At 36.6% G+C, this 11,869-nt stretch overlaps 1 protein-coding gene across 3 annotated transcripts in view; it reads right to left on the bottom strand.

Annotated features, from left to right (window-relative positions):
• The window catches only part of TTN (titin), a 330,648-nt gene that overhangs the window by 63,182 nt on the left and 255,597 nt on the right, over positions 1-11,869 (bottom strand). For all 3 annotated transcript variants that reach the window (XM_075000777.1, XM_075000778.1, XM_075000779.1), the window contains 23 exons: positions 11,665-11,855; positions 10,292-10,721; positions 9,373-9,681; positions 8,813-8,961; positions 8,690-8,722; positions 8,465-8,594; positions 8,072-8,371; positions 7,672-7,989; positions 7,270-7,566; positions 6,859-7,158; positions 5,963-6,277; positions 5,717-5,865; positions 4,604-4,754; positions 4,236-4,517; positions 3,830-4,132; positions 3,436-3,738; positions 3,048-3,329; positions 2,220-2,519; positions 1,827-2,129; positions 1,430-1,738; positions 1,062-1,343; positions 516-815; positions 56-349 (listed from right to left, as the gene is read on the bottom strand). In XM_075000777.1, the coding sequence (XP_074856878.1) occupies positions 56-349; positions 516-815; positions 1,062-1,343; positions 1,430-1,738; positions 1,827-2,129; positions 2,220-2,519; positions 3,048-3,329; positions 3,436-3,738; positions 3,830-4,132; positions 4,236-4,517; positions 4,604-4,754; positions 5,717-5,865; positions 5,963-6,277; positions 6,859-7,158; positions 7,270-7,566; positions 7,672-7,989; positions 8,072-8,371; positions 8,465-8,594; positions 8,690-8,722; positions 8,813-8,961; positions 9,373-9,681; positions 10,292-10,721; positions 11,665-11,855 (6,030 nt within the window). The remainder of the gene's footprint in view (positions 1-55; positions 350-515; positions 816-1,061; positions 1,344-1,429; positions 1,739-1,826; positions 2,130-2,219; positions 2,520-3,047; positions 3,330-3,435; positions 3,739-3,829; positions 4,133-4,235; positions 4,518-4,603; positions 4,755-5,716; positions 5,866-5,962; positions 6,278-6,858; positions 7,159-7,269; positions 7,567-7,671; positions 7,990-8,071; positions 8,372-8,464; positions 8,595-8,689; positions 8,723-8,812; positions 8,962-9,372; positions 9,682-10,291; positions 10,722-11,664; positions 11,856-11,869) is intronic.

Below are 11,869 nucleotides of genomic sequence, written 5' to 3'. Positions count from 1 at the left end.
CCTTGAGGAATACTATAAACAAGAAGTGAAAAAATAATACAAATTAAAAAGGTACCTAGTTTTTCTTGACACTCTATTGGAATAGTTGTATCTGGAAGACTAAGACCCACAATATTCTGTGCTTTCACACGGAATTTGTATGTTTTTCCTTGCTGTAGACCTGTAACAACACATTCTGGCACGGGTACAGTCTTGAACTTAATCCATTCCTCTGCACCTTCTTCCTGATACTCCACCAAATATCCAGTGATTTCAGCACCACCATCACGATCTGGCCTATTCCAAACAAGGGAAACTTCTGTTTTGTCAACATCTACATGGTGCAGATTCTTTGGTGGGCCAGGGGGATCTTTTAAAAGCAAAAACCAAGAAGATTAATAGTCTGAACAGACTTCTCTCCAGCAAAACATACATGCGCATACACACAAGGTTGTATTTTTACTATCAGGATCAGTTAATCAAAGTTCAAAAAGGCCCAGGCAAACAAAAAGATCTCGTCTATGAAAAAAACTTACGTAGTGGGTCCATAGCTTTGATTGGCTTAAGACAGTCAACATATGGACCTCGCCCATACTGGTTCTCAGCAGCAACACGGAAGAGATACTGAGTGCCTTCCATAAGGTGTTTAGCCAGATGACTGTGTTTCTTGGAGGATGCTGAGATGGGAACCCACTGAGCAGAAGCTACATCTCTCTTTTCCACCACATAGTTGGTAATGACAGAACCACCATTGTCCTCTGGTTCCTTCCAAGTGAGATAGCAAGAATCTTTTCTAACTTCACTTACTTGCAGATTTCTAGGTGGGCCAGGTTTATCTATTTTTTTAAAAAAAGTACAGATATGTATTTAATACACAAAACCAATCGTACAAAATTTAGCACATTCAGAAGGAAGTTTTTACTTTAAGTACTGACTTGTCATTTACATTCTATTTCTCATACATATTTATTATTGGTGATTTCTGCATTAAAATGATTCATTTTCCTCTGCATAGCCAATTTCTTTGGTCTCCAATAAAATAATAAAAAGCATATAATATAAAAATAGATTAAAAAAATTACCCAGTACAATGACTTTTACTGAAACAGTCTTTGAACCAACTGGATTCTCAACTGTCAAAGAGTAAATTCCACCATCTTCATGGACAGTGTTACGAATTTCCAGCTTACTGCCAACTCCTGTAACCTCAATATCTGCTTTGGGTGAGACCTCTTGCCCTTCCTTCTTCCATGACACTTTTGGGAAGGGAACTCCTTTAATTACAGCACTAAGTCTTAGTGTATTTCCAGCTTTTATGTGTTGCTCCCGTGCCATGTTAGCATCAAGTATCAGCTCTGGAGGTTCTGGGAGAAAGAATTCACTTTTAATAAACAAGCACATTTGGACAGTATTGTTTATTCACAAACTTAAATGAATTTATTTTACTTACCAAGCCTGTCCTTTACTTCTATTGGGTCAGGGACATAAGCTGGTTCTGATTCACCTGCTGCATTGACTGCCATAACTCTGAACTTATAGGTCAATCCCTCAGTAAGACCAGTAACCTTGTATTTTGTTTCTGGGCAGGAGTCGGCTTTAAGATTGGCCTTCTTCCAATCTTCATCTCCAACTTTCTGATACTCAACAAGATAGCCAATGATTTTGCCTTTGCCATCATGACGTGGTGGTTGCCAAGACAAATCAACTGAGTTTTTAGTTTTATCCACTGCTTCAGGGTTAATAGGTGGACTTGGTTTGACTATTAAAAAACATAGAGACCATTAAAACCTACCTGAAAAATATTTTCAGAAAAATACAGGCTATGAATGGGGTTTTGTGTACTTTACCAATTGGATCCTTGGCGAAGATTGGCTTTGATGGTGGGCTAGGATCCCCAATACCAATTTCATTTTCTGCTGATACACGGAATTCATATTCACAGCCTTCAAGGAGATCAGGTACCCTGAACTGAGTGTCTGGGAAAATTGGATCTTTGGTGACTCTGGTCCATCGATTAGACATTGTTTCCTTCTTTTCCAAAATATAAGTAGTTATTGGCTTGCCTCCATCATGTGGCCTGTTCCAAATGACTAAGGCAGAATCTTTGGTAACAGCTTTAATGATTGGCTGTTCTGGTGCAGCAGGAACACCTGAAAAATAATATTTTTAAATGAATTTACAGTACAACAAGTCTTCTGACAGTTAATTTATTAAAATTAAGTAGCAAATAAATAACATACTGAAACGATCCTTGGCCTTCATTTCATCAGATACTAAAGGATCACTAATACCATAAAGATTTTCAGCATAAATTCGTACAACATACTCTCTTCCTTCAAGCAGTTTAGGAATTTTGCATGTTGTCTTAACATTTGCAGATGTTACTGGCATCCAAAGATCCCTATGCGCATCTTTCTTCTCAATAATATAATTTGTAATTTCACTGCCGCCATCATCTAGTGGAGGTTTCCAAGAGATGATCATATGATCTTTGTGAACTTCATCAAAAATAACTGGACCTACTGGAGGCTGAGGGCGATCTGTTAAAAGAAACAAGGTTCAGAACCACCCCCAACAACATAAAGATTAAACAGTGTAATTACTCTGCTGTAATTATAAGTTGAAATGTCAGGTGTGGCCTAAAGATTGTAACAAAGAACTGAGACTAAAGGCATAAAGATTCTATTCTTGGCTCTACCATTCTCTCACTATGTGACATTGAGCAAATACGTTTCCCTCAGTTTATCCATCTGAAAAAGAAGACTTACAACTATCTTACTGAGCTTAATTACTGCTTACAAAGTGCTCTATGATCCTGCATTGAAATTGGCTAAATAGTGCAATGTATTATTATTAGAACATGTCAAATTATTTATTTACAATAAATAAACATAAACCAGCAGTTAACTGAACACTCAAAATCAATAAATGTGTCATCACAAATAATAAGGGCATGAACTTACAATATTTCTATAAATCACTCATTTTAATATTCAATATTTCTTTTATTTGTTCCTTTCTACTTATTATGAAAAGGAAAGACATTATTATGATGCATTATCACTTACCAACAACATTGACTTGACAAAGGCCTTTTCTTGATCCGGAGCTGTTCTCCACGATAACACAATATTTGCCTGAATCTTCTCGGATGGATTTTAATATTCCTAAGCAAAGGGTTGTTGGAGTGGTCTGAATCTTTGTGCGCTTATCTTCTTTAACTGTAATTTCATCCTTTAGCCAAGTCACTTTTGGGGCAGGCTTCCCTGAGTAACGTCCAGTCAGGCTGAAAGCTTCACCGACCCGAACAATAAGCTTGTCTCTACAATCAAGTTCAAGTGTTGGAGGAGCTAAAAGATATCATTGAAATAAAAAATCAAAAAAATTATCAAAAAATTATAGACCCAAAATGTACTTTCTTGTTTTCAAAGTGAATTACTGAAAACAGACCCATACCAATTTCATCCTTGCATGTGATTGGTTTTGTGCAGAAAGATGGTTTTCCTTGTCCCACAATGTTGCAAGCACTCACACGATATTCATAAGTGTCACCTTCTTTCAGTCCCTCAACAGTGTATTTCCTATCAAGCATTTTCTCCTTTGTAACTCTGTTGAATTTCTCTTTTCCAATAAGACGGCTTTCTAGCACATACATGGTTATGTCTGAGCCTCCATTATATTTAGGTGGGTTCCAAGTCAACGTAACAGAATCCTTGGTAATTGCTTTTACCTCCAGATCTTCTGGACGTTCAGGTACAGCTATAAAGTAACATAAAAAATGTGGTGAATACATTTTTGCAGACTTTTCTTTTGCTACAATCATCCAAAAAAACCCCAAAAATTTACTTACTTATTGGTTCTCTGATTACAAGCTCTTTTGTTGTCTCAACAAATGGGCCCATGCCAATAATATTCTCAGGTGCAATTCGGAAAAAGTACGCCTTGCCTTCAATCAGTCCTTGAACAGTTGCATTCTGTCTTGTAACTGTGTAAGTTACTGGGGTCCAAGCTCTACGGTCAGCTTCACGTTTTTCAATTACATAGTTAGTGATAGGAGAACCACCATCATCCTCTGGAGAAAACCATGTCAGTTTGCAAGAGTCGTTGGTTAGGTTCTCAGTAAGGAATGGAATGCCAACTGGCCCTGGTATGTCTAAGATGAAAAGGAAAAATATGTTTTAAATTTTACATAATGGAGTGTGTGAAACCATATTTTTAGAACAAAATTTTATTCAAATACTGAACTTCCTATTTACCTAACACATCAACAATGATAGTCTTCTTCCGTTCTCCACCTGCATTTTTGGCCAGAAGAGTATAGAGGCCCTGATGACTTCTCTTGCAGTTCTTAATAACCATAGAAGAGCTGATGGCAGTTTCTTCAATTTTAGCTTCTTCTGGTAAAGCTCTTTCTTCCTTACTCCAGGTGACTGTTGGAGGTGGCTTTCCTGAGATATATGCTATGATCCGGATTACTCCCCCAGCATGAACAACAATTCTGTCCCTGACACTTGCATCCAACTGAAGATCAGGGGGGACTGTAAGAAATATACAAAAGGATTCAGTATATTTCCTGGTAGTTTATTTTGATTGGTAAAATGTTAAAAATAAAAATGTTAAATACCAATTCTATCCTTCATTTCAATAACTTCTGTAACTTCTCCAGGCTCTCCGATACCAGCAGCATTTATTGCTCTAACTCTAAATCTGTAAAAACTTCCTTCTTTTAATCCTGTCACAACAAACTTAGTTCCTCTTATTTCTCTATCTTTCACCTGGAAAAAGATTATAATGTCAGTCAATCTCAGAAAATTACAAACATCAAAATGGAACTAGCTATTAGTGGCACTCATGTTTATGAAACAATTGCTATGGTATATCTGTTCCACATCCAGAAATACAGAAGTCCCTAAATGGAGTGGCACCATCATTATTCAAATATAGGGAATGAGTATTCCACAGAGGAGTCATTCAGGGCATCTCTAATGCATATGAATGATGTGTGAATTGAACGGAACATTGTGAGGTGAATAATGGAAATGCAGAAGATGACTTGGAGATCTGCTGCATATCTGCTGTACACCAAAAGGTCGATTTGGAGGTGAAAGAATGAAAAGTAGGGAAAAATCCCTTTCTCATGCCATTTCCTGGATCTCTTGTGCATTGGCTATTTACATGAGCTATGCACACATGCTAGGGTAGCATTTGACTTATAGCAAAAGTGTGAAGTGGGCAAACTGGATAACTGGTATTATTTATGGCCAAATTGGTGGTTTTGAAACATTAAATTCTGTTATGTTTGCATCAGCGAGATTTTCACTAATGTATTCTTGAAAATCAGTAAGAAAATGTGGAGACACTGTTTGCAAGATTACTAGGAATAATTTGACATTCTCTTGCCTCCTTTACTTTTGCACCTAATTCTGTACCCACTTTCATATGAGCCTTTTTTCTCCTTTATTAATTACTATAAACATGCTCCGCTGCACAAACCTAAGAAGTTTAGAAGACCTGAGTTTAGGCAACTATTGGGGTTTCTTCACCACCACAGTGTGGCAAATATTATCTTTTACATTTGGCCATATATTTTAAAACTATGAAGATAATTATTGCACAAAGATAACATGAAAAGTTATAACAAATAGTGGGTGTAATGAAAATTTGTACAAATACACATTAGCAACTAATAGCTTTTAAAGATAGAGGAAACCTAGATCTATACTAATATTTCACTTACCTTTTCCCATTCTTCCTTTCCTTCCTCTTTATATTCAACTATGTAACCTGTGATCTTAGAACCACCATCTTTTAATGGTGGTACCCATTCCAGATCAACAGATGACTTAGTCCAGTCAGTAACTTTTGGAACAGGTGGTCCAGGAGGGGCTGAAAAAATAATAGTATATCATTACAGTATACAAATCTATTCCTTCTTTTCAGTGGAATGTTTTCAATTTGGGAAATTTAAATATAACATATTTACCAATAGGGTCTCTAGCAATTGCTGGGTCAGATGGCATGCTTGGTGGACCAACACCAGCTGCATTAATAGCCAATACACGGAACAGATATTCTGAACCTTCAATAAGACCAGTTACTTTGTAAGAAACACCTAGAGTCATAGGCTTAATAGGATCACGGTTAACCCTTGTCCATCTCTTTCCAGTGGTCTCCTTGCGCTCCAGCCAATAACCTGTTACAGGAGAGCCTCCATCATATTCTGGTTCCTCCCAGTTGACAGTCATGGAGTCATGTGTTATGCTGCTAACAGTTGGTTTGTCACATGGTCCAGGAACAGCTGAAAAAGGAATTACAAAAATGTTGTAAGAAAATGTCTGCACCTCATTTAATGATAAAAGTTAGCAGTCACTTGCCCTTTATGTACCTTTCTGTGGACAGTTCATGTAGGAAAATTATTATAATATTGTCTTCTCTTCTAAGACCTAGCATTCCTTTTCTGTCAGACCAGCAACTAAGAAGCTAACTCCCTTATTTCTTTACTGTCTTTTCCCACAACTGAAGTTGGGAAAATAACTGTTCCATAATGGTAAGGTCAATATTAACTATATTGACAACTATAACTAAATATAACAACTATAACTGTATAATTCAGTTCAAACAAAACCAAAGATATTTAAGATATAAGAAAGGAAAGAGAAAAAACATTAAATTTTAAACAATAACAACCTAACAGGGCATTTATGGTAAAATATTTCCATCTATTCTAGACATTTCATATAAGTGGGAAAAAGAAAATCAATTGGTAATTTACAGTTTTGCCATAATAGATAATCTAATTCTCTGGACTCTGATTTTTCAAAGTCATTAGAAAGCATGAGAACAACTAACATTGAATTAAACACCCTGTACCATACTTACTGAAAAGGTTTCTTGCTGTTTGTGGTTCACTATCAAGAGGCTCCCCAATGCCAAATTTATTTTGTGCCATGATGCGGAACACATATTCGTGGCCTTCCAGCAATTTGGGCACAGTGAAGATGCATTCCTTAGGCTCATTGGTAACAGGTACCCATGTTCTTCTATTAGCTTCCCTTTTTTCGATAACATAATTTGTAATCTTAGAACCACCATCATCTTTAGGAGGAAGCCAAGACAAGGTCATCTGATCAGCTGAAATGGATTCAAATTTAATGGGTCCCTCTGGTGGACCAGGACGTCCTGAAATTTAAGTTTTGAGAATAATGAACACATTATTAAAATACATTCAAAATAAAGTATCACATTCACAGAATTAAAATATGCTTTTGAACAAAAGCTCTGGCTACTTACCAAGAACATTCAACCTCATCTCCTTTGAAGCAGTTCCAAAATTGTTTGCAGCAGTTAAAGTGTACAAGCCTGTGTCTCTCCTGCGAGACTGTTGGATCAATAAGGTGCAAGTATCTTCACTCACAAGCTTATTGACATGTTGATCATACAGTACTGGTGTTTTGTCATCAGGTTTCTTTGGAGGAGCTTTAAACCATGTTAATGTGGGGAACGGCACACCCTTTATCTTGGCTACAATGTTAATATCTGTTCCCTCCTCAGCTTCAATAAATTCTTTAAGTTCAATGGATGGTGGACCTGGTATGAAATATGAAAAAAATGTAAATAAAAGGGATACAAAAGCAAATACTTTTACAATTGTATAATGAAATGTTCTTTTCTCTTGCATTGTTCAGTACTTACATGTTTGGTCTTTGACAACTAATGGGCCAACTGTCGCAGATGGTCTGCTGGGACCCGCTTCATTCACAGCTTTGACCCTAAATTCATATTCTTCTCCTTCTTTCAGGTCCTCAACCGTAAACTTTGTTTCCTCTACATCACGTCTATTGCACTGTTTCCAAGACTCTTTCCCTTCCCCGGTACGATCCCAGCGAAGACACTCAATATTATAATGTGTAATAGGAGCACCTCCATCATTCTTTGGAGGTTTCCATGTCAAGCTAACAGTGTTCTTAGTTACAAGACCAATCTTGAGTTTGATAGGTGGATCTGGAGGATCTTTAAAAATAGAAAATAAAATCAACCTATATTCTAGTCACATTTTGTTATCAAGGGAGATATTCCTCTTGAATTAACTTACGGATTGGATCCCTGGCTGTGGTCCTTTGAATTGTGTCTGCAGGTGGCCCAATGCCAAAGCGGTTTTCTGCACGTACACGGAAGAAATACTGCTGCCCAGCTATAAGATCAGGTACAACGAAGGAAGTGCCTCCACAGTCTGCATTAACTTTTGTCCAGGCCTTCCCTTCAACAGTCCTCTTTTCTATAACGTAGCCTTTGATTCTGTCTCCACCATCATTGTCTGGCATCTTCCATGAAAGTTTGCAACTACATCTTGTTATATCACTCACTTTCAGGTCTTTTGGTGGGCCTGGAACATCTGTTAGCATGAAAGACAATACAAGCAGTTTTACATAGTACCTAGAAAACGTGAACAATGCTATATGAATACTCCAACATGAATCTGACTTACCAAGGACATTAACTCTAACATTTACAGTTTTCTGTCCTGCTTTATTCTTTGCTGTAATACTGTATCTTCCGGAATGGCCTCTGTTACATTCTGGGATAGTAATTATTGATGTAGTATCAGTTACTTCCAGCTGCACATAAGAAGATATATATACATGTCTCTTAATAAAGTGTTATTACAACATGAAAAATTAGCAATATCATACAATTACTTTTTCTACATTACCTGAGCATCTTCAGGTATATTATTTACTCCATCCTATGAATAAAGAAAGAAAAATTAAACATAAGAAAGATTTATTTAAATAATTAGCAACAGATTTAGAAAGTAATAAGTTCTTTTAATAACCTTTATTGCCTTCTTAGCTTCTCCTTCAAATTCCCAAGATGTTTTTGGAACAGGACGCCCCTTTATAATGGCTGGGATTTTAATTGTTGTACCAGAACGAACAGAGAGAAAGTCTTGTGCTCCGACATCAATAAAAACTTCTGGTTCCTCTACAAAACAATTTAAAAATATAATTGTTAAATAAGTTATTGAAATGAAAATTCAGCCAGCTATGGACTAAAACCTCATGATACATCCCCAAGCATGCACTGTATATACATTAGGAGGTCCCCCATGGTCTGTGGGCCCTTGTTGCTCTTGTATTTTCATTGGGCGCAATGTGCTCTCTGTATCTGTAGCGCTTGTCTGATTTCTGGTAGAGCATATTCTAATGATGATCAGTAGATCACTTTCCGTCTTTTTTGTTGATGTTCTTGAATAATTCTGTGTATTGGGCCACATTTACCATGGAGAGCACTGTTGTTTGAATGTAATCTTTATGCCTTTTTGTCTCTAATGCACATGCACAGCAAAGGAAAGATTTATCTCTAAATATCTAAATTAATTCCAAAGACTCTTACCTAGAATTTCCTTGACAGGTATTTCTGATGTTGGAAGACTTGGTTCAGATTGCCCAGCAGCATTTACAGCTTTCACTCTAAATCTGTACTTCCTAAGTTCTTTCAAGCTGGGTACAACACATTCACAAGTAGGGAATAGTTTGTCTAGTTCATTCACCTTCTTCCAGTCAGGACTGCCTTCTTCTTGCATTTCAACAATGTAACCTTTTATAGGACTGCCACCATCTTTTGGTGGCGGTTTCCATTTCAGAGCTATAGATGATTTGGTTCTATCTGTGACTTCAGGGCATGATGGTGCATCAGGTACAACTTGTAAGAAAAAGTAAAAAGTTTTGGTGGGGAGTTAGTGTCCATATTTATTCAAAGGTACATTTTAAAATGCCATAAAATCAGCAAAAGTAGTATTTTTTATACATTTGCCAAAAAAGAATGTCAGTAAAAATTGACAATACCACAAATGTGTACATTTACGAACATATTATGTATACGACATACACCATATATGTAATTGTTACGCATTTTGCATATTTTTAACACATGTAACAATTCACATACACTTAAAGAAAAAAACATAAACCTTATTTTACTGTGATAATATTTAGCAAAAAAGAAAATCCATTACTGATTCTGAATTCCAGCTTAAACAGGAGTCTTCCAACGGAGTTATTGTAGTTAAACTCATGTAAAAGTAGGTACAGCAAGTGAGCTAAAAATTAATTACATGAACTAAAATAAAAACAATTAATAATTAATAAAACAATCATTACATTGACAGCAGAATCACATTACATCAACCCCAATCCTGTAAACATTCAATCAGTCTAGTCGTATTGAATTCAACATCAATAAGGGTTGCATGATTTGTTTTTTTTTTAATATACTATAACATATACACAACTCATAAAAACTGTATACTTACATATAGGATCTGCAGCTAAAGCAGGATCTGATGGTTCACTGGGTGGACCGATTCCAGCAATGTTTACAGCCATAGCTCTAAACTGGTATTCAACACCTTCAATCAACCTCAGGACATTAAATTCCAGCCCTTTCACTGCTGGTTTGGTTACTGGAGCTCTGTTAACACGTGACCAATAGACACCTCCAACTTCTCTTTTCTCCAGCCAATACCCAGTGATTGGGGATCCACCATTGTCCAAAGGAGGCTCCCAGGTCACCAGCATTGATGATCTAGTATGATCTAAAACTTTTGGTTTTCCAGGAGGTCCAGGAAGGCCGAAGGGATCCTTAATGGTCACCTTCTCTGAGAGGCATTCATCACTTATCCCATATTTGTTTACCGCCCTGACTCTAAACTGGTATTCGCCATTTGTTGCAAGTTTCCACACCTGAAAAGCAAGATTTAACGGAATAAATGATTGTTTCTGAAATAAGTGTACATTGCATTTTGCCTCTTTGATGCTGTTTAATTAAACTCTTCCTTATCTATCCCAATAAATGTGTCTCTAAACGTTGCACTAGAGACTGGTATATCGTGCACAAAGAGCCAACAGTGAATGAGAACGTCACAGTCTTTGTGGTTGATGCAGACGTCGACACACTCATTTGTTCCTACTGTTTCAGCTATTAGCCCTCTCAGCAAGAGGGCAATATATTGGAGGGATGTTGTAAACTAGTCCTATTAAGGGGTGCAGCAGCAGATCAGAACAAGAGGGTATGTTTAAAAAAAAAAAAAAAAGTAAACCCGAACAAAATTGACCACAATGCCAAGTGATTACCTACTTTTGTTAGCATCTTAAGCCAGTCAGAATTACTTTGACATATACCACTATGAATCAGTTTGAATGGAGAGTGAGAGTAAATCATCTCTGAGATACATATAACACTTCAAAAGCAAAAATGTGAATACAATTATGGTGATATTTCAAAATGACAGGACTTAACAACAACTGCATCATGTGAAATTGTAATCACCATTATTTTCTAAATATAAAATTATATTTCTGATATAATTAACCTCAAAGACACAGGAGGGTGCCTCAACTCAGATATTAGCTTCTTTATAAAATAAATAACAAAACTGAATATATTATTTTCCTTTAGGGATTTAAGGAAAATATTGTTATACGCAATGGCAATAGTGATTATCTAGAACTTCTAGTCACAGGCGATACACCACCTGCCCAGATAGCTAAGTGTTCCATAATCTTTCATTGTATTGCTACTTCATTTTATTTCAGTACTGTACATGTTATTTTCATTACTTAAGCATGTAGAATTATATCACACAGACATTCAGTAAAGTATAGAAAAGTTTTCAGATAACTTTACCCCAAATCGTCTATCAACTACTGTGCTGGAGACCTCCTCCCATTCAGATTTCTTCCTACTGGCATCACGTTTTTCAATAACGTAGTGCGTAATTTCACTGCCACCATTATCAAGGGGGGCATCCCAGGTCAAGAAGCAAGATTCTGCTTTAATGTCAGAAACTGCAAGATTTCTTGGTGGAGAAGGACGATCTAAATAAAAACAA

The sequence above is a fragment of the Carettochelys insculpta genome, chromosome 8 (assembly GCF_033958435.1).
Source record: "Carettochelys insculpta isolate YL-2023 chromosome 8, ASM3395843v1, whole genome shotgun sequence".
In the NCBI taxonomy this organism is placed as follows: domain Eukaryota; kingdom Metazoa; phylum Chordata; order Testudines; family Carettochelyidae; genus Carettochelys; species Carettochelys insculpta.
This window is presented reverse-complemented; position numbering and strand designations above follow the sequence as displayed.